The sequence below is a fragment of the Poecilia reticulata genome, chromosome 5 (genome assembly GCF_904066995.2).
Source record: "Poecilia reticulata chromosome 5, P_reticulata-male-v2, whole genome shotgun sequence".
Taxonomy (NCBI): Eukaryota; Metazoa; Chordata; class Actinopteri; order Cyprinodontiformes; family Poeciliidae; genus Poecilia; species Poecilia reticulata.
Genome location: NC_088834.1, coordinates 19,082,540 through 19,105,051, shown reverse-complemented (window position 1 = coordinate 19,105,051; position 22,512 = coordinate 19,082,540). Strand labels below are relative to the sequence as shown.

At 37.1% G+C, this 22,512-nt stretch overlaps 5 protein-coding genes across 12 annotated transcripts in view; 2 read left to right on the top strand and 3 right to left on the bottom strand.

The window, feature by feature from the left end:
- scn8ab (sodium channel, voltage gated, type VIII, alpha subunit b) overlaps positions 1-3,437 on the bottom strand; it is a 54,631-nt gene extending 51,194 nt beyond the window's left edge. For 2 of the 4 annotated variants that reach the window (XM_081607235.1, XM_081607232.1), the window contains exon 1: positions 3,261-3,436. The gene's annotated coding sequence lies outside the window, so the exon portion shown is untranslated. Of the gene's footprint in view, positions 1-3,260 lie in introns of all 4 variants that reach the window. The other 2 variants (XM_081607233.1, XM_081607234.1) reach the window with 2 other exon arrangements.
- A 3,446-nt stretch (positions 3,438-6,883) lies between these two features.
- Positions 6,884-9,480, top strand: LOC103465360 (thiol S-methyltransferase TMT1A). Its single transcript, XM_008410112.3, has 2 exons — positions 6,884-7,466; positions 8,909-9,480. The coding sequence occupies exons 1-2, from the start codon at positions 6,972-6,974 to the stop codon at positions 9,140-9,142; spliced, it is 729 nt and encodes a 242-aa protein (XP_008408334.1). The 5' UTR covers positions 6,884-6,971; the 3' UTR covers positions 9,143-9,480.
- Positions 9,481-9,648: 168 nt separating this feature from the next.
- LOC103465363 (thiol S-methyltransferase TMT1A-like) lies at positions 9,649-11,799 on the top strand. The gene is made up of 2 exons (XM_008410115.3): positions 9,649-10,193; positions 11,270-11,799. The coding sequence occupies exons 1-2, from the start codon at positions 9,696-9,698 to the stop codon at positions 11,504-11,506; spliced, it is 735 nt and encodes a 244-aa protein (XP_008408337.1). The 5' UTR covers positions 9,649-9,695; the 3' UTR covers positions 11,507-11,799.
- On the bottom strand, positions 11,693-17,402 carry atf1 (activating transcription factor 1). 2 transcript variants are annotated; one of them, XM_008410113.3, is made up of 8 exons: positions 17,230-17,402; positions 16,330-16,433; positions 14,840-14,962; positions 14,344-14,441; positions 14,130-14,263; positions 13,700-13,882; positions 13,152-13,305; positions 11,693-12,539 (listed from the first exon to the last, which is right to left on the bottom strand). In XM_008410113.3, the coding sequence occupies exons 2-8, from the start codon at positions 16,426-16,428 to the stop codon at positions 12,395-12,397; spliced, it is 936 nt and encodes a 311-aa protein (XP_008408335.1). In that variant the 5' UTR covers positions 16,429-16,433; positions 17,230-17,402; the 3' UTR covers positions 11,693-12,394. The 2 variants fall into 2 exon arrangements, with proteins under 2 accessions (XP_008408335.1, XP_008408336.1); XM_008410114.3 differs by lacking the exon at positions 16,330-16,433.
- A 1,009-nt stretch (positions 17,403-18,411) lies between these two features.
- Positions 18,412-22,512, bottom strand: part of dip2bb (DIP2 acetate--CoA ligase B (putative)b) — a 45,048-nt gene continuing 40,947 nt past the window's right edge. For all 4 annotated transcript variants that reach the window (XM_017304845.2, XM_017304847.2, XM_017304846.2 and 1 more), the window contains 2 exons: positions 21,885-22,008; positions 18,412-21,700 (listed from right to left, as the gene is read on the bottom strand). In XM_017304845.2, coding sequence (XP_017160334.2) covers positions 21,448-21,700; positions 21,885-22,008 — 377 coding nt within the window. In that variant the 3' untranslated portion in view covers positions 18,412-21,447. The remainder of the gene's footprint in view (positions 21,701-21,884; positions 22,009-22,512) is intronic.

The following is a 22,512-nucleotide window of genomic DNA, read 5'->3' as shown; positions in this document are numbered from 1 at the left end:
TCATTTGGAGACCCAATTCCATTTAAACCCACCAACCACTGCAGCACCACTTACCTCCTTTTTTATACTCTCCATGCTTATTTATTTACATGTTTTTTTCTACTTCTGTATTGGTGTACTCTGCATGCAGCATCTGTTTTACTGCGAACTGGCAAGATAATAAAAAATTCTACCTGTATTTAGTCAGCTTTTTTAATTATTATTTTTAAAAATTATTAGTTCTAAAAAGCTTTCCTGATATCAGAGGGTTTTGGGGGCGGGGGGTACCTTTATTTAACCAAGTAAGTTGATTGAGAACAAATTGTCATCGTCAACAACAACCTGTTGTGGAAACAGCAAAACATCTACAGCACAATATCATACAGTAGAAAACAGAATAATACCATAAAATAAACACAAAAGAAAATTCAACCACATTTAACCTGACTAAGCACATTACATACACATGAAAAAGAAATTAGAAAAAGGTGAAAACGATTAGACAGTCAATCATCTTGTACTTTAGTTAATATTAAATTCTAGAGCTATGGAGGTCAAGTCTTTTCTTCATTTTTAATCGTTTGTCCTTCCGTACTTAAAGTGAAGTTATTTTACCGTTTCATTATAGTCAAACACAACAGCTAGCTGTGTTTGACAGCTAAATTTTAAATATGTGACATTTAGTTTGAGGTTTGGTCATCCAGCAGCTCTTTTTATTCTTTTTGGGAATCTTGTAATTTTCTAATGAAATAAATACTTAAATTATGTTTTATTGATCAAGTTCTTCACTGTCCAGGTTTATATTCAAATGACAGCAGAACTCTTGGCTATATCTGGACTGTAAAAGATATTTTGTGTTCAGGTTGTGAGGATTCTTTGGTGCTTCATTTTTAATTTTTCATTATAACATTATAGTAAAGTTCATTTAGCTGCAACTTCCAAAGTTTTAGACTAAACATATTGCATTTTCCATTTTTTACATTTGTTTGAAGATTTCAGTAAGGTTCACTTCTCTCTCTCGCTCTCTCTCTCTCTCTTTTTTTTTAAATACGAATCATCCTTAAAATGAAACTGACATATTACAGTTCTGTTTTTTTAGTATGCATACACATTAAAACATTGACTGTCTTATTTAAATTTTTGTGCAGAATACGACTTTCGTTAAAGTTTTTCAGTGAAGAATTTCTGTCTATTTTTTTCCCAAGCTTTAATTTGGGTATGTTGAGACCTATTTTAAACTCCCAATGTTCTTATATTATTATCTCACCTCCACATGTTATTCGTTTTATCACTTTTGCTTCATTCTGAAACTAAAACTAGATTTGTTGTCAGTGAGAGCTTTGATATGGGCAGTTGCCCAGGGCAGCATTTGATTCAGGGGCTACAGGTACGAGATAAAACAACTTGTTTTTCTGTCAGATTAACAAGTTTTCTATTGCTTGTGTTCATATGCAGTCAGTGAGGAGTGAGCGCCCCCTGGTGATGAGTAGAGGCCACCTGATTACTTCTGAAATTAGACGAGATTACTAGCTCCGTGAAGGAATGCAGAGCAATTTAGCACTTTTGAATTTCTGCATTTTGACTGTTTTCTAAGAGGTACACATGTTGTTGTCAATCAAACTGTGCCCATGTCTTTAGCATGACAACCTGAACAATATATTTAACTACGTCCCATGGGGAAAGAGTATAAAGGGTATAATGATATTTATAAAGAATGTGTTGGTGCTGTTTCTATGTGAAACAAAAGTGAGTCACTGCAGATTTTATGCTGAGAATGACTTGTCTCAAAACCTTGACGTGTGTGTTGCTTCCTGCCAGGGTGCAATTTTTATTGACTAGTTTTGTTATTTAATATTTGTATAATTTATCAGAAAAGTCCTGAGGCTGGATTTGGGTTAGAGTGCAGGAGGAGGGACTGCTGCAAAGTTTGATTTCACTTCAGTCCGGCCCAACCTAAACCAGACAGGATATCTGCTTCCTTCATATTAATCCATACAATTAATGTTTTTCTTTTTAGATACTAAATGGCATAACTGCCATATTCCTGACAAGTGGGATGAATCAGTTTTAGGTTACACTATGTACTTGCAGAACATCGCGGTGTCATAACAAATCGAGTGGATTTTGTCTCAAAGACAAAGTAGATTGAGAAGAAAGAAAACAAAACTCACTCTCTCCTTTTCCTTTGATAACTTCCTTCAATTTCAAATGATGACCGGGCTGCTCTCTTTCACAATGTCATATCACAACCACAGTGCTATCCCTGCCCAGACTGAGAGCTCTCTGTAGCCTGCAGTCCTCACTAAAGTGTTTTATTCCGGGGTGCGTCGTTGTTCTATAGGGCCAAAGCCTGAAATGCTGCAGTGTGCTGCTATAGGTTCTAACTAGTAGGTCAGTGGAATCTACAATCTGAATGCTGACAACTCAAACCTGCAGTAGCCTGGCAGCACATATGAACTTACTGCAACGCAATATCGCAAAGACATGTTTATTTTAAAGGAACATTAATCACCAAAAGGGGAAAGTAAACCGCGCCCTGTCAGGCCGAGTCGACAGGGATACAGAAGTGCGATATGTGTTATTTAAGAGTGGGTGAAACGATGCGAATGTCGCGTTTTAATGGGAAGCCTGAATAAAAGGAGAAACAAGGTGCCGCGGTCCCTTCAGAGGACTGCCAAACTATAGACGCACCTTCTACCCCCTCACGCAATACAGTCTCCGGAGAGACTGCAAGCGTAAGGCAGGGGGGTGAGTTTGGGGGGGGGAAGTTTGGGGGGGGGGGGGGGGGCATAAAACTATTACCGATACAAAATAATGTTAGGAAAAACATGCAGGTACAGTTCGGGTGCAAGCGTCGCATTGTTCCTGTAGACAACCGGGCGTCTGTTTTCCCACTCAGAGAAGTTTACACTTCCACATCATGTTTCTCATTCTGACACTGAAATGTCATCCCATCCAGCTGCAGGCCAACTCCCCAACATAAAAATAATAAATAAACGAAAGCCTCGCTACCAAACGCGCCGCATCATATCTTTCCGTTTAAAAGAAAAAAAAAACACACACACACACACACACATTTCCCACTTCTGGCTGAAGCAATCGCATGCACATTTGTTCATGTACTGGCAAGGAGCCCCTCCACAGCCTCTACAGGGGGAAAGATGCTGAGAGAGGGACCCGCTCTGCGGCACTGGGATGCAGTCAGTCGACAAAAAGTACGGCTGGGCTCCATCCCGCGGCCAAACATGCCGGACAAAGACGACAACACATTGTTCACTTACTTTTTCTCGTATTAACAGATATCCTGACAGCTGGCACTGAACTGCAGATGTGGAAAAGAGTCGGGAGTAACTGCGGCTGTCGCCATATTGGTGCTGCTATCTTCCTTCCCAGTGCGTGCCGCTGCCCTGCATAATTGATGACTCTCAGCAAATTGTTAGGGAGTGTCGGTAAATGCCTTCCCTCCCCATAACGAGCAAGAGACCGCAGCATCGTAAGCACAAAAAGACGTTCATTTAAAACAACACGCACATATATTGCGTTCGGCAACATTATCAGCATCTTTCTTTAATTTTATGCTTTGTGTCAAATACTTTCGTGTTTTTATATATATATATTAAAAAAATATTGTATTAGTTAAAAAAACCGTCAGCTGCATTTGCCTTTATCTGAACTTTGACTGTGACGATATAAAAATAAAATGTGTCACGATTACCGTGTTTAGACACATCATGGTTATCAATGTTATCGTTGATTTAATTAAAATCTGCTAAAAAAAAAATGTAAAAATGTTTTTTGAAGGCAGCCACCTACAAAGTAATAATAAGTGGCTAAAATATATATTTTTTATTAGTAGCAAAAGTGTTACAGAGAGCAATCTAAGAACCATTCATTAGGTCACTTGCCGTTTTCAGCCGTGGTTCCCTTAATGTTGGGCTCCATCTGTGTCTTTTGGATACCAAAATGTTTTAGATATTCAATAACGATATTATTGAATATCGTTATTGAATCCAATATGTAATGGATTCCATCATTACATATTGATACATTTTTGTGTAAATAAATTACTCCATCTCTGCCCCTTTATCAGCAAACACTCTATTAAAGTTTGCCATATAGTCTTAATTAAGAAACTTGAATATGTTTCTGAAAACAGCAACCTTTGAGCTGGTATCAAACATACTTTACATCAAGATCGTTTTTCTATATTGTGTCAAAATATAGAAATGTTTTCATTAGATGTGATTGGAATCTCATCGTGACAATCGTTACAGCAGAAATAAAGTCTTGAAAACACCAGCCTTTGTCAGCTGAGTTTATCTATTTGTGGGTTTTGTTTAGTACTGCTTTGAAAATCTGGCTTTGTAACTGCACTTACAGTTACAAAGTATGCACTTGTTATTATTACAATTATAAATAAAAGTTTTTACAGTTTTCTGAGTAAGGCTTATATGCCTCTGAATCAATAAAGGTCAAATAAAATAAATAAAAATGTATCATTTCACCATACCATTATGAAAACAAGGTAAAAAAAATTTTCCACTGGAATACAATTATTTAAATACATTTATGAGTGTCTAGTCTATGAAATGAATGTTTATATTAAACATTACTGTTTACATATTTCAAATATTATCTACTCCTATTTGATAAATATGTGAAATTTGTACTTGGCATGGGCTTTTGAGGTTTGAAATTCTTATTTAATGATTAGTATATCCTCCTACACAGTAAAAATGCCAGTGTTGAATTAACACCCAAAAGTGTCTATATGTGTCCAAGTCAGCAGGTGTTAAAGTAACACTTTGAAAGTGTTAAAAGATTGACACCCATTATTTTTGTTAAATTAACATTGGTCTATAATACTGAAATGGGTATTAGAAAAGTTAAACTTTCCATTTCTGTGTATTGTTTTGAATATTTTCCACTGGATGTGATTGATATTGACACCTCGTGGATCAATTATTTACTTTTTTAACACCACATATGTTTTGTGATCAACACTACACTGGTGTTACTTTTAATATATTTTAACGCTAACACTGTTGTAATGTTAATGTGACACTCTGTATTGTTGAATTTAACACCAGCTGACTTGGACACATATAGACACTTTTGGGTGTTAATTCAACACTGGCTTTTTTACTGTGTACCAGTAGTTCCTTTTCGTCCTCTGTAGAGGACATTTCTAAACTTGAATATCTCCCACCCCCTGCATTCTACTGAATTAAATCCTTTTGGTATCTGGCGAGGATATTTAGGGCTTTTCAATGATACCACATGTGAAGGGGTGCGACTTTTGTACGTATCTTTTTTCTAATTCATAAATATGCCGTTCATCAGTAATAACAAATTTTATGGGAAGAGACAAAGTAAGTGCATAAAACATTTTATTGTACAAATTTTGGTTAAACATTTTGTTGGAATATTCTAAATAAGTCTTTTAGCAGCATGTTAAAACATTCTATGAATTATTTTGACTGTATTTTATTGTAGTATTTAAAAGTTGAAAAATTGTCCTCTGTAGAGAACACATCATATTTCAAAAATAAAAACTTTTTTTTCCCAAAAAAATGTTTTCAGTATTACCTTACAAAGACGGTGGGATAAAAAAAAATGGTGATTGGACAATTTTTTTTTTCCTGGTAGTCAGGAGGATATTCCTGTTTGACACATTATTCAGTAAACAGTGTGTGACTTTATGAGGCCCACTGTAGTATTGCCCACTTTTTTAATATACTTAAAATGAAAATAAAAAAAGAAACACATGGGTGTACACTGCTCACATTTGGTCACTATTTTGATTTCAAGAGTATTTTCAACCTAATATTTATGATTGTCGCACCCTAGTGGAAGAATGAAGAACTGCGCTCAACACGTCCAAAGGGGGAAATAAAAACCCCAAACTTGGGGGGCCTGCAGCGACATAAGGATGATGTAACATCAAGCAACCTACTTCACAAGTTAAGCACAAACTTCACAAGCAAAAATCAAAATGATAGAACAAGCCTACTTAAAATAATATACTTAATAAGCCAACAATTATAATTGTGGATGGCAATATTTAATCTATGATATTAATTAATACAATGAAAACATCCAAGTATATAATAATAATAATAATAATAATAATAATAATAATAATAATAATAATAATAATAATAATAATAATAATAATAATAATCCATCCACGGTCTATACCCACTTATCCTTGCAGGTTCACGGTGGGACCCAATTACTGGAGATGCATAAACAGGTGACAGACGGATGGACTTAACGTTTATTATATTTTAAAGTAATAATTGAGTTAAATTTATTACTGCAATTGTTATTTTTGTTTTGAAAATTTAAAGTAACTTATAATCATTATTTAGAAATACATGTTGCATTATTTCTTTAACTAAAATATATAAACAATATCTGTAAAAAACCGTGTTTGCATACATTTCGTATACCCCATTAACCTTTCCAGGATCTTTGCTGGCCTGATGCCAATTTAAAGACTAATTGATTTCTCTAAAACTTGTTTTACAAAGCACTTTGTAATTTTCATCTATGAAGGTGCTACATAGGTAATAATAATAATAATAATAATAATAATAATAATAATAATAATAATAATAATAATAATAATAATATAAACCAGTTTAAGACAACACGTATTAGGAAAATAAACTAAAAACGCAAAATCACCTTAAAATTGTTTATCAACAACTCACCAAAGTCATTTGTGTTCCCGATGTAAATTATGCAACTGTAAACTGTTTACATTAAAAGTTTTACTAAAGGTTTAAACAGAGGTCACAAAACGAAACAAATATGCGAGCTTTTCCCTTCAAACCAAGCCCCCCGTATGCGCACTTGACAACTTTTATTCTGAAAATCCGCACCGGACGTGACGCTGGCCCTTGCCTGTTTCACTTTGACGGCTTGTATTTAACTCGGTCGCTGGTTCCACACCGTGCGCCTGGTGGACTGGATCGTGAGCCAAGATGAGTCTTGCAATGAGGTTTTGGAGCCTGGTGGTGAACGCTTTGTGTATTCCGATGCATATAATCAAAGCACTCGGTCTGTACGAAGGTTATAAACGCGTCTTTCCCATTTGCCTGCAACGCATATCGATAAACTACAACAAGAAAATGCACGACAAGAAAGCGGAGTTGTTTCGCAGTCTGTCAGAGTTCACCAAGCCTGGCAAAAAGCTCACACTTCTGGAAATAGGCTGCGGCACTGGGGCAAATTTTGAGTTTTACCCGCCTGGCTGCAAGGTGATCTGCACCGATCCGAACCCACACTTCAAGAAATATCTGGACAAAAGCATGAAGCAGAACGACCACCTCACCTACGACCAATTCGTGGTGGCCTCGGGGGAAGACATGGCGTCAGTAGAGGACGAATCGGTGGACGTTGTTGTGTGCACCCTGGTGCTGTGCACGGTCGAAGATGTCCCGCAAACCCTGAGAGAGGTGCACCGCATACTGAGACCAGTAAGAGGTTTTTGAACTGGGCGAATATTTCAGTAGTTCAAAACCAAACAAACAAGAGGGAACTGCAGCCACGTTGTTAAGAAACAGTCTCTATAATTTCTGCTCAGCTTAGTCCTTGTGCAATGTAATGTAATTATTAACCTGGATGATGGGCTGAAGATCAGATGGGTTTACAGAGGATAATTTGTAAGGTGTGGGGACATATTAAAATTTAGGGTCTTAGTTTTCATTAGTATAAATTAATAAAACCATGGAATAAAAGCGTTAAGAAACTGTAACTATATGTTGAAAGTTTTTTCCCCAGTCATTAACTGTCATAAACAGTAACCAAAGGTAAACAGTTGTTAACCCACCCTGCTGTTATTAATTAGTTATAGATTTTGCTGAGCAGCAAATATTTTTTTTTTCTTATCAGGGTCTCTTATTCCCTCCCATTGCCTGAACTGGAAACATCAGGTTTCAGTTATGTAACCTGTTGCACAGGAACTGGCTTTCGAATGTAAAGCCATGAGAACAAGCCCCAGAGAAATTAATGCTTCTCAGACGGAGCATATTAAAACTTTAGAGAGAAACAAAAGGATTAGGAAAAACAGAACAGGGAAAGAGAGACAGTCGTATTTTAGTTGTTTAGTGTCTGGGGTGCTAGAGCGTTATGTTTTAGCTATCAATAATGTAGAATGTCGTCTTCTTCTGTTATTTAAAACATACTTTAGAATAATTTACAGTTTAACAATTGCAAAAATATTTTTAAATGGCTCACTGTTGTTACATTTTAATCACACACACTCAACCATGTTGTGTTACTCTCCTACCGACCTGTTCCTATTTCAAATCATCACTTCCAAATCACAATTTGCTATCTGTGTATGCTAGGAACATGGTTAGCCATCAGCCTCTGCAAATGGCGGCAAGTGGTTTGTTAACCTTTGCTTCATGCAGATAAAGAAAACTGCTGTTATTTTGTTAAGTTCCCTGGTATCTAGAAGAAAACAAAGGAAAGCTAAGGCCAGAAATTGTAGCAGTTTTAAAAGTGTAACTTTTTAAAACCTTGGTACATCTTGTTATGGAAAACCACTGCTTAGCTAATCAGTACTGACTGACAAATAGGACTAGTCTATGTAAATATGCTGTGTCAAGCTTGTAGAGCAGAAATAAGGCCATTCATTTCCACCTGTTAAAATATAAAACAATTTGATCTAAAACTTGTAAATATTCAAGCAGTAAAAATGTTTATCATCAGACCTAATTATCCAAGTTTAGCATTTTGCATGGTTTAAAGTTTAGCTTTGTAGCAAATGTATAAAGTTCCCCGGGACATAATGAACCAAACCAGTTTCTGCCAAAAAAATTTAAAAAAATAAATATTGAAGTGGTAAAATTGATTTGACTTAAGCTGTAATAAGCTTTGTAATGCTTACTAATATTAAATCTTTGTCTCTCAGGGAGGTGCCTTCTTCTTCATGGAGCATGTGGTGGCAGACCCCTCAACATGGGCGTACTTCTTCCAGCACGTCCTCCAGCCTGCGTGGTACTACTTTGGGGACGGGTGCGAGGCCACTCGAGAAACCTGGAAATACTTGGAGGAAGCTGGATTCTCTGAGCTCAAACTCAGACGCATTCAAGCACAACTTATGTTTATGATCAATCCGCACATAATAGGCTATGCAGTGAAATAAGTAATAACTTTTATAAAACGTCATTATGACTACCAGTACATGAATATAGCAAGCTTTGTATTGTGCCTATTGCTTGTGTGGGATGGTTACTAGGAGAAAAGAGCACTTATCTTAATTTTTGTATTCAAGAAAATGTATTTTGTAAAGATTATACCCGTTTAAAGACAGCATGCAATACTAATGTTTATATTACTGTTAACTACACATGTGATAGGAGTGAACATAAATTGCTCTGCCATTACTTATCTGTGAAGCCACTTATCAATAAGTGGCTTATCAACCATGTAATTGTGGATCCTCTTTTCAACTAAGATTAAAAGATTGTTTAAAAATGTGAAGTGTTTGCTGAATGATTTATTCCTGGACTGAGCTTGGGTCACACAAAGTTAGCTCAAGTCCTCATTGGTTGCAAAAGGAAGGAAAATAGGAGAAACTACTGCATTATTGTCCTTTGTCGCCATCTAGTGGTGAAAAAAGATGAGTACAGTTTAATCTTTTGATCTGCTTTAGTCTTTTCGGCCGTTGTTACTCTTAACCCGTTTTTCAAGGGAACATGCAGCCTTGTTTTATGAAATTTTGCAGACTACTTTGTTTCGCATTCAGCACCCCTTTTTATCTACTCCGGTTTATTGGCCTGTGTGGTATGTACAAACGAGTGTTTCCCTTCCTCGCCTACAACGTAACATTTTCATACAACGTTAAAACCCACAAGCTGAAGAGAGAACTGTTTCGGAACCTTGGAAGGTTCGCAAACGCTGACGGGACGCTTCGGTTGCTGGAAATCGGCTGTGGCAGTGGAGCAAACTTTAGGTTTTACCCCTATGGCTGCACTGTGATCTGCACTGACCCCAATCCGCACATGGAGCCGTACCTGCGTATGAGCATGGAGGCAAACAAGCACCTGACTTATGACGAGATGTTAGTTCTCTCTGGTGAGGACATGAGAGAAGTTGAGGACGAATCGGTGGACGTCGTGGTCTGCACGCTGGTGCTGTGCTCCGTGAACAACGTGGAAAGGGTCCTGCAGGAGGCCCGACGCATTCTCAGAAATGTGAGTTTTATAGCGCTGCTAAGTTTGCACTTTGCAAATCTGGCCTTTGGAAAGATTGCAGGCATGTAGCCATTGTTGAAAGAAAGACACAATATGGCATGTTTGCTGCATGTATGAATGAGACACAGAAAACATGTAGGTTAAAGTGCTCTAGTCAGACGATAACAAAATGACCTTTGAGTCCTATTTCAAAATGCTGCGTGAGTGTATAACTAACACACCATCCATCCCTATGGTGAAACATGGTGGTGGCAGCAGTACCATTAGGTTTCAGGAAGGCTGGTCAGACTTCAGACTAAACTGTTTGGAGCTAAACAGGGTAATCCGAGAAGAAAGCCTGCTGGAGACGGAGACTGGAAAAGATTTAAGACCGCAGCTGAGGTTCACCTTCCAAGCAGAACAACGGCTTGAACATCTAACCAGAGCTGCAATATAATGAGAATATTCATGTGCTAAACTGGCCCAAAGTCCTGCTCTAAATCCAATTATTTACATCAAATCTGTCTGAGGAACATGTAAAGTTTATCTTTATGTGTGTAGTGTAATTGGCAAGTCACCATTTATTTCTTAAGCACCACCTTACAGATTAAATACTGACATTGCATTACCTAAAAATAATCTAGTTAATTATGCACATTTAATCATGTATTTTTAAAATTGTTCTTTTCATGTATGCATATAGCTCTGAAGAGTAAGATGACTCAACCCAGCAGGATTTTACTGTGCTAATATTGCATTTCACTGGTTCAAATTCCATTACGTTTTCTTATCAAGGCAGAGTCTAGACCTCTGTGCTAGTTTAGCTCCTTGTTGGAAAATACATTTCATAGAAAATCAAGGATGCCTTGAAGTAGTAGTAAACTAAGGCAAGTATGATGCAAAAGCAAATACACGACTAGAGCAGGCTATAAACAATGCTCCCTTTACTTTAGATCCCTGTGATGATTTGAGTTCAGGCTAAACTGCTGAAAGCCTCACTGCAGATTTGACCAGTCAGAACCAGAAGGCTGTGTGGTTTGTATTGGAGCAAACCTGAACGATCAGAAACCCCACCTGCTGTTGGTTTTCTCTTTCAGGGAGGAGCCTTGTATTTTCTGGAGCATGTTGTGTCTGATCCCTCCACGTGGACACACTTCTGTCAGTATGTGTTTGAGCCTCTGTGGTGCCTCCTTGGAGATGGCTGCATGGTTACCAGAGCAACATGGAAAGACCTGGAGGCAGCTGGCTTCGCTGAGCTTCACCTAAAACACATAGAGGCTCCGGAGGTTTCTTTAATGATTAGGCCACACATCATGGGATATTCGATAAAATGAAATATGTTGTTTGTTGTTTAAAGACTTATTCATTTCCTTCTTTTCAAATAAATTATCTTTTATATTTAGGCCAAATGGTGAAACATTTTTTAAATCAATAGAAGAAACACTCATAGCAACAGATCAAATTTTAAGGAGCAAAAATACCAACATTTTCATGCACAACAAATGCAAAAAACAGCCACATTATACTGAGAGAAAATATATTTATTTACTCACCGAATCAGCAACATTTCATATACTGTTTGTTCTTTCTCACTCCTCCCAAGATGTACAAATAAATATTACCTGGACTTTGTGCTTTTTCCCTGATTGTCAAAGTAACTGCCAAGTAACAACCAAACCACATTTAATATTTCTGATACCCTTTATACTCCATTGCACAAATATAAGGAATGACAGTTGTAACATCTTTTTAAAAAGGGAAAAGAGGGGAATTGCTGGTTCACATAATTAAAAGAAAATGCATCTTTGTGATATTTATACAGTCAAAATTCTGCAGATGCTGGTCAATTAACTCCAATAGCAACAGGTTTAAAAACACAAGAAAATAGGAAAGGGATACATTTGGAAACTGAGACTCAACGTTAAAGCTCACAATTTCAAACCTCCCAGTATTAAAAATGTACACAACTATAAATGTTATAGCGTTAGCATTTTTTTTTTGTTTTGTTTTTTGCTTAAAAAAAAACAGCAGTTGGAAAAATGGTCAATTTGTCCAGTAAATCTCACTGCCAAAAGTCACTTTATATCAGAGTAAAAAAAACAAAAAAAAAAACACAGACTGGAGGCTTTTAGCCTGAAATGAAGTGTTCCCAGAAACCCAGACTTGTCCAAATGAATGAGAGCCGTGTCATTTCACACCGCCTCGATATGGATTGAAAAGGTTTATCCTGTTTTAACGCAGTACAGATCCTTTAATGTTTTCAGTTCTTCAATCAATGTCTTGTTTTGGTTCTCCAGAACTGCAACACGGTTCTCCAGGCATTTAACATATTCCTTTTTCTTTCGCCGACATTCGCGAGCAGCCTCCCTGAAACCAGGAAAACCATCAGTACTTCCAACTTTAAAACAATGGAACGAATGCATTGTTTTTTCAAAGTACAAATTCTCATAGCATCAAGATGGTGTGAACAAACAAGGTTCACCTCACACAAAAAACAACTGACTGAATATGAATTAATAATGAGTTTTTTTGGCTGATTGTTTTTTTTTTCTGTGTCTAGAGGGAAACTGAGATGATTCAAGCTCCTCCTAGCCAGGTAACATCATGTGTAGTAGCTGCAGCAGCCGAATCGCTTGACTACTGAAAAGCCTTTCCTGCTCAGCAACAACATAACAATTCAGATAAAGATGTTTTTCACTTTGGAAAATGGAAGCAGGAAGAAGTCTTATGAATGGAAACGAAATGTTTCCGTACTTAAAAAGTTCTAAAAAATAATCTGATTGCCTTACTTATCCTGACTCATTAAAACTGTGCAGGAGTCCGTCTTTTATAAGCAGTGTTTAAACTCTCATTAACGATCTGCTAACCAAACATCAAAAGCACCTCTGACAGATCTATTTTTTTCAGAATAAAAACTTTGTTCTGTCCAAACTGTTGTGAGCTTTTTAGTTGAGCCACCAAACTAAACTGTGTATTTACCTGTTTTTTGCAAGCCTGATTTCCCTCTTTAGTGTTGGATCATCAGTTTTAGTCTGGGACAGTCCAACAGGAGAGCTCATCACAACAGTCTGGGAAAGGGAGGCAGATGTGGGTGCTGTCCGAATCTGGTACGTTTGCACCTCTCCTCCGGCACCTAAACACGGGTCATATGAATCCTGTCACAACTTTTAGCATTTGACTGGAAGTTTTATGTTGTGACTACGCCACAACATATTTTACTTTGGATGTGTGATTTGTAAGAGAACCTTCGATGTTAAGAATCTTTTTTTTATTTTCTTTTATACATTCAATACTTTGAAACTGTTAATTTTTTTTTTTTTTTGCAAATGGCCCTTGGAGTCAGTGACTCATATGGGAGATGATTAATTGAGTTTTTCTGGAATCGCTTTTATCTGTTATAAAAATAGCTGAATACTATTTAAAGACTTTTTGGGAAATATTTAACCTGTTGCCCCATTTCAATTACAAAATAAGACTAATAAATAATTCTGGCAAAACAAAATTTGATGAATATGCTAAATGCTCACCTTGTACTACTACTTGGTTGCTAGGCACAAGTATCTGCTGGCCATCGGGTGTCTGGGCATACTGAAGGATGGTAGCTCCTTGTTGTGCTCCACCAGAGTTGGCCATAGTGATGGCCTGTAGACCCTGAATGCCTTCAGACCCTGGAGATGCCAGCTGGATTGTGCCATTAGCACCTATGGTAACTAATTATGAAGAAAAAATTAGAATGTGGTAAGTCACAACAACAAAAAAAAAGATATTCTTTAAAACATGACAGAAAACGATATTCCTTATTTCATTACATGTACTTATTTGCATATTTCACTCCATTAGAGAAATCAAAAGTACTGCATACTAAAATTAAATACAAATAGTAAGTGAGCTTCAAACATCCCCACATCCAATGTCAGTATCCATGTATTCGCTTTAAGCTGAAGGAGACGTTCTTACTGTACTGGCCGGTGCTGGTCTGGTAGATTGGTGTGCTTTGTACAGTAACACCTGTCACTCCTGTGGATGCTGGGCTGCTATCCTTTCCTTCTATGTGTGTCGTTTCCTCAGATGAAAGGTCATTGAAGATCTTTCTGCAGGACAAAAGAATTTAAGTGATTTCTCAAATTACGTTAAAGCTTTAATCTGGGATTTAATTCGATCAATTTCTTACCTGTACGACGGCCGCCTTGCCAGTATTTCTCTGGTCTTCTGGGTTATTGTTCCACTATCTGAGGAGTCTTGTGAATCGTCACTATCACTACCCTGGGCCTTGGCAGTAGAAGGTGAAGTTATAAGAGCAAGTAGTAACATAATATCCCTTCTTACACATCAACAAAAATCTTATTTTAACAGTGCCTTCTGAATGAGAAGGTGTACTATAGTACTGTAAAACTAGGAAACTACTCACTATGACCTTATTAAAATAATCACTCAAAAAAAAAAAGAAAAGAATATTTAAATACAGCAGTCAAGAAGCACACTTCATGTCTTATCTTTTTGCCACCTGTTTGACTACACCCTTTTTACTTCTAGGTTTAGTGCCTAGAGGAAACAAATATGGTCATTCAGTGTATATGACGGAATAAATTTTGGTTTGCAGTTGTCTTGTCTAGATTAGAACAATGAGAATGAAAAACATGAGTGCCAAGAAAAGCAGCTGTGCTCACCGTTGCACTCTGTGCCTGAGGGGACTGAATGACTGACGACTGTGCAGACTGGATCACTCCCTGAACCTGAAACTGACCCCCAGGCAGTTGCACAACTGCCACAGAAGAGCCTCCCAATGACATCTAGAAAAATTCAGATAGAAATAAAATACAGACAAAATATGGTTTGCCATATAGAACATTATTTCTATATGGCAATTATTTGAAGAGAATTTCCGAAAAAGGTAAAAACACACAAACCACATGTAAATGAGACTACTACAACATGTAGTCTCATTTACACTTAGGTTTTAAGTGAATTTTTGTTTCTTTAACTTACACATTAGAAAGGATTTTAAGCCAAGAGTCATAAACGCAATGTTTTTTATCATAAAAATGTAATACATGTTATTTTACATACTTCAGAGACATTAGAAAACTTAACTTGGAAAGACAGCGACAACACCTACAATTCTTTACCATGAAGTGTTTCTATGAATACATCATTTATATTTGTAAATAGTTTGTAGAATTAGAGCTCCAAAAGTGACCCAATTTAATAACAATATTGTTTTTAAATCAGCAAGAAATAATCAAAATAGATTAAGTTTTTTTTTTTATTAAAAACAAATATATTGATAATATAAATGCATCATTATTACTGAATAAACTATTCATTTTATTGATTGCACATGTTGAATTTATTTTAGTCTCTCAGCTGTATCCATAGAAATCAGTGGGCTGGACCAAGGATGCTCTTGTCAATGTAATTGATTTAAAATTGACTCATTGTCCTTGTTAATTAAATCAATCAAAAGTCAGTGTGTTCTTGATTCACTGTAGCTTAAATTATTTCATGTGCAGTTCAGCACATGAAATACCAAGTAAAAAAAGGAATTTACAAAAATAATTATTCTACTTTAAAGACATAGTGACATTATACTTGAATTAAATATATAAATATTTAAATATGTAATCAACAAATTCATATATTTAAATAACTTTTAATGCATTCATTTTTACATTTGAAGAAACTAGGGAAACACTTAAATAATTACAAACAGTGTTGATACATTTATATTACTTTGTGGGATTTTTTGGCACTCAATTTGCAAAAACTCAAACTCAATGTTAGTTTTCACACTGAAAAATTATTAGTGGAAATATACAAATATAAATAAAATCAAGCGCTGTAAATTAATGTTATATTAGTTTTCTGTGTAAAATCTTTGATCTGTAGCTTTTCAATTTAAAAATGATTATAGATATAAACTTTTTTTCATACAAAATGGTTTCATTATTTTCATAAGGATGTGGGATTTTATGCTGTCATCATATATCTTTAAACCATATTTAGACGAAAAGGCAGCAACTTGGGCAGGTTCTATGTCATTTTGAATTTGATTAGTACTAAATTATAAGCCGAGTTCCAACCACAGTTTAAAGTCGTAAACTGCTTGTATAGCTCCACAGAATGGCAGGTTTTCTTTTTAATGGCATATATTAGTTACCTGCTGCGCTATCTGAGAGAACTGAGAGGCTGTGATGGTAGTGGGAATGGTTGCAGTCTGTGACTCAGTGCCATTGCTGCCCTGCTGTACTTCTTCCATAGTAACTGAGAAAAAATAAATCAATATTACTGACTCACAGCAACTCTAATATAACAACAGCTGTTGTGCCGCGCCGTTCCCCGTCTATACTTTGCTGAAAACACCAAACTGCATGGTCCGACTGATTGCGCCTAAATAAACGTTTAAAATATGCGCAACCACTAAAAACCTCCTTCTTGTTACTTTTTGTGGCAGATCAATTATGATCTTAAATAAATGAAAATTAAGTCAACCAGAATACGACTTCCTCTTTGGTTGACTCAAATTTGGCAATGCAAGTAACGTTAATATCGAGTTACGAAACACTGCAGGGATCTGGAGTCAATACTGTTGACTTTTTGCCCTCATTGATTTGATGCCCAATCCTACAAAATGTACAACTTTATAACGAAAAAAAACTCCAGCACTTAAAAATATAGAGCTTTTACTTCTAGAACGTTCGAGCTCACTAATGTTAGAGCTACTAGTTAACGGTGGCTAACCACTTAAGCGGATGTAATACACTTTAGAGCGATAAAAGCAACCGTTTCTGAATTATATGCTTGGCAAGTTTCGTTAGGCTGGTATACGGCATGGATGAGCTTTTTGTCTCAGTGAGCAAATATATGTAACTCTGTCACTGGCACGCAACTTATCGCGTCAAAAGACGTCAGCGATACGAGGAGCCATTAAGCTAACTACACCTTCCCTTTTCGTAGAACGGCGAGCCGTTGACGAAGCGACGAGCCGCCATTACGGCCAGAGCGGAGCAGACAGACAGACGAGTACAAAAAGTACCGCTCAGCCAGCTGGATAATTTACCTTCTCAATGAAGTGGGACTGTTCTTGTTCACAGCGTGAAGCTCGGGCAATTGGTGTAAAGACTTTTATTTCGGTAGGAACCTGTAAATTTACTTAGCAGTAACGGCTAACAGCTAAAAACACGAAGATGTCAGCTTAAAAAAAATAGCTGACCACTTTTCTCCCCCCTCAAAGGAAATGGGCGGGGCTTATGAGTACAGAAAAGATTACGTAATTATTCCTTTGAGCTTTGTGATTGGAGGAAAAAGTTTGAGTGTACCGTGCCACAAAGTTGGAGTTTGCAGGAGTTGTACAATAAAACAATATTACAGTAGAATAAAATATTATTGCATATTGTAATTCTGAACTTGTAGTTGTAAAAAATACATATGGAGACATTTTGTATTCAAAGTATGTAAGGCTTCAACAAATATGCTTGCACTTGTGTAATAATACTACTGTTGAGCAATAATTCAATGGATTATGATCTTATTACTTAAATCCTGCTCCCCACTAAACCTGTATTAAGTCAGAGATATTAATCTGTGCTTTAATAGCTTTTTCTTTACATTCCTCCAAAATTGTACTGGGGAGTTCACTCAAATTATCATCTCTAAATAAAAGTAATATAATACAGACATTACATATTACAGTCTTTCCTTATTCTTTTATATTAACATCTATTTTAAAGTGAAGCTCCTGCCACTTTTTTAATGGTGGCAAGTCTTGACTGGATTTTGAACATGACATTTTCTGGGGCACAACATTTATAGTTCTAACTTTTTGTAGCATGATTTTCTGGTGTTTTCTAATGTTTTGAATTCTTTTTTATTATTAAATGCATAGTTTGTTTCTCTTGGATTTGCACTTTTTTGCATACTCTGCATCTGAAAGTACTGCTGAGCACACGTTGCTTTATGTAACATGTAGATTATGAATAAATTATGATACAATTTGAAGTTCTTGTCCCTATTTTACTAGGAACTGTATAGGTTTCCAACATGGTATGTGGTTTCAAATTCTTTTTATAATCACTGTGCAGAAATATGGAATATCATATAACACAACAAATTAACTGTTAAACAAATTAATCTTTTCAACATTAACATTAAAAGAGGCTATTTTTCAAATAATGTAAAGTCTAACATTTCAATACCTGTCATTCTATGTGCACTACGATAAGTACAGAAATATTGAGGCACATTGTATGATTAAATGTTTCGGTTTATTCTGCATTACTTATACATTAAGTATAAAACAAAGTACAACAAACCAAAATGGCAGAAAGCAAAATGGTAAAGGGTGTACCACTTAATATTTAACATATTGAGTTAAAACACCTCCATAGACAGTGGATTACGCCCTCTTGAAGCAAATGTAGATTTCACAGAGTAATTAATATACAACATAGTCAGAGTGCATACACAAAATATTGACAACTCAGTAGAGATGAATGCAACCTTAAGTACACTACTGGGTAAAACTGATCAGTTCTTCTTAGTTTTAAAAAAATTAGCATCATGTTTATTTTTCCATACTGTGCAAGCTTTGAAATTAAATTGCACCATCATTTGGATTGCATAGTGTAAGAAATCTGAAGTTGGAAAAAAAACAAAACAAAAGAGTAAGAACCAGAAGAAGCCCTTGTAGACTTCCCAGCAAAGCAGGTAGATGGATTCTGGTTGTCGCTTCAGACCTCTGATAATTTGCAGAGACTCATTTTTGTCAAATATCCAGTTTATGGATCCCACTCTTTCATACTTGTTGGATCACCAGGTCCAGTCCTGTTTTACCAGTTTTACTCCCTGAAGTTAGTTTCATACCTGTTTATCTCTTCTACTATGTCAAAAATAAGATGTACCTCGAGCCAGTCCCTTCGTGGCCGAGTTGTGCCAACATTCTGCTGCAACTATGAATCAAAGGGTTAAAGCCAAGATGAAGCACTGTTGGACCCTATGTTGTTAAAATGGGGCACTGTGCCATGTGAAGCAGGGTGGGGCAAAAACTATTTAAACAGTGCAAAGTGCATTATTTTGATATTTGTGATTACCGTTGAGGTTTGCAAATCTCTCCAAAATTGGGCTAGATTTGTTTAAATGGTAAAATGGGGCAACGGCAAAGCCATAAAAAAAATTTAAGAATTAGAACAAATTCTGGGCTGAAACAAAGGTTTCATCACTGAAACATTGTGCAAGTCATTATATAGAGTCTTTAAATGATGAAGCACAAGGGAAGCGCATGATTGCTGGTCAAATGTTTACATACACTTATCTTGTGCATAAATTTTAGAAATACTTCGACCTCAGCTGTTCTCCTTTTGGGGGTTAAATGATTATACATAAACAAACACGGATGCACAAGTTTGCATTTTTATAGATTGGGGCTGTATGAGTATATATAAGCTTATCTTATTACTTTGATCCCGTGTCGTTACGGGAGAGTTCATACTTGTGCACTCAGTTCTGGCTTATTAAGTCATTAAAGCTCTTTGTGGTACAATCACTTAACAAACCCCAAATTAACATGATGCTCACACTCACCATGAGTGGATGTAAACTTCTGAACAGAACATTTTGATGAGATGCAGTACTTTTATGCTCATCTCTGTTTTTATTTTCCTCTGGATGGCGTGTGGCTCAGCCTGCAGCTGCATTCGCGAGTGCTTAAATATTCCAGTGACGATGCAGAAAATAATTTATGACACAAGTTGACTATTTTCTGCCTGTTACAGTACAAACAACATTGCTTTGAGAATTCAAAGTAATTATATACAAAATGTTGCACAAACACATAAAAAAAAAAAAAAAAGTTTGAGCTTTTGACTGCTGAGAGGAACCTGGTTTGAACTTATCGCTCCATAATGTTGTACACAACTGTTTGGCAGCATGGTGGCCATGGATGTGGGATGAACAGAAGTGGACATCACTTTTTATACTTTTTTTTTTTTTATTCCACAAAGTAACCCGTCCGCCTGAAAACAGTCATATTATTAGTTCTGCAGCCTTCCTTACAGACACTAACGGGGGAAAGTTCCTGCATTAACAGTGATAGCCCTCCCAGTAAACGTTGGATTATTCTGCTCAGAATAACATGCTCCTGAACCATAAGCTCATAATGCCTCATTGTTATAATAAAATAGATCTTTTTTTGTTTGTTTCTTCAAAAAGTGCAACGTTATATCCATACCGATACATAATGATTTAAAGTTATTTATCTTCCCGACCCATATATAGCTAATATCCCCAAACAAAAGTACTTTTAACTGTTAGATCCTATTTACAATCTTCTTCCTGCTACTGTTACCGCCTCCCAGCTCAGTTACTTATTCAGAGAGGAGCAGCTGAGAGAGGTGAACAAAACAATTATACATTTATACAAATAAAAATATCTATACAGTGACATACAGTATCGAAAATACAAAGAGACCCTTTTTTTTGTTACAGTACAGAGTACGGGCTCTTGTTTTGTTATCATCCCTTTTGGATATTTGTCAGAACTTTTGCTCCACTGGTTAAGGAAGAATCTGAAAGCCATTAATAGCAATTTTATTAAAAGTTAAAGATAGGAATGTATGGCTGAAGTTTTGTAAGGCAGGAAATATATCAAAGCAGGAATTATCTATTTGGTTTCGATAAAAGTAGGGGAACAGATTTCTAAGTATGCACACTGGCTTAGACAGAGGTCTGTCTTCATGGCTTGTCCTCTTGCTTATCCACGTTGCTAAGAAATGAAATGAAGGGGCTCGGGACATGCGTTTGGGGGTGAGCTCGCTTGAAAGTTGCACGTACAAAAATACTTCAAGCCGTGTTGAGATTAGTAGCTCTGTGTGGACGTGAAGGGGACAGACTTTCACCAAGACAGGACGACAGTTTTTGTTATCAAAATTGACCTGTTGTCTTATTTTGCCATTTCTACACACACACACACACACACACAAAAAAAGTGCATCAGAGACTTTGCTTTGCTTTTCATCTCACGGTGTACGTTCACTGCCTTGTCTGCATGATTTTATGTTCATAGAAAAAACACAGTGTTCAACCCCAAACACAGACATGCAGTGGTGTAGATATGCTGGTGTCACACGTGGCTGCGTGTCTGTACACGTGCTTCATGCTTTTCTGCTCTCCACACACACGCACACACACACGCACGCACGCGCACGCACACACACTCCATCGAGCCTGCGACGCCGCAGAAGACGCATCCAGAGATTGCACCCATCGGATGGCCACAAGCTCCTCACATGTTGTACGCAACGTAGATGGGATCCAGCTGGTCGGCGAGGAACGAGTCACGTAGGTGCATCCGCTGCTTCTCGCCCCTGGAGTTGATGGGTATGACGCCGGGGTCGACGATCACCACCACGCCCACGATGAGGTGGTGCTCCTCCAGCACCACGTTTGTGATGAGGGGCACGAGGTCCAGCGCGTCCTGCTCCGAGCCGCACAGCTCCGACACCACCACCAGCAGGTTGGTCCATGTAAACACAGCACTGCGAGGGACGAGAGCGAGGAGGTTTACGTCGGTGAGGTTTAAAGAGAGGTCGAAAGAGAGAGAGAAAGAGGCACAGGGATGATGCCGAACCACCCGGAATGAGCTGGGATGTCGCCAAAATGTAATTGGAAACACAAACGGGAAGGTTTTTAGCATTAGAAAAGCATCGGCGGCACGCTCACCTCTCAGCTATACTCCGGTGAGCTCGCGACACGGATGTTTCGATGTCAGTGGGGTGGTAGCGTAACCCTCGTAGCTCTAGCGTCTCGTCCAGTGAGCCAACCACAAATAGAGCGTCATGCCGATCTGAGACACAAAGAAATGTTTGCAGAGAGCAAAGAAAAATTTTGTTCAGTTACTGTAGGAGTAATTATAGGGAATATGGTGTAGTGCCTTGCACAAGCATTCCTACCCCTCAACCCTTTCCACAGTCACGAGTTTCTTATCAGCATTTTATGTGATAGACCAACACAAAGTGGCACACAGGAGCAGAGTGGAAGGAAGCGCATTTTTGTTTGTAAAAAAGAGTTAAAAATTATGGATAATTTTTTTTGCACTACTTTGTGTTGAATTGTTGCAGAAAACCCCCAAAATACTTCAGTATATACTATTATTTTGCAGCTAATAATGAGAGAAAATGTGGAAAAGTTCAAGAGGTGCGAATAAAGTTTGAAAGCTTTGTCAATAACTGTTGATAAGCTTTGTTGTGACGTCTCCGTGGAATAATTTGTAAAAAAATAAAAAATATAAGCATTAGCACCAGTAGTGCTAATGCACTACTGGTGCATTAGCATTTTTAAATACCTAAAT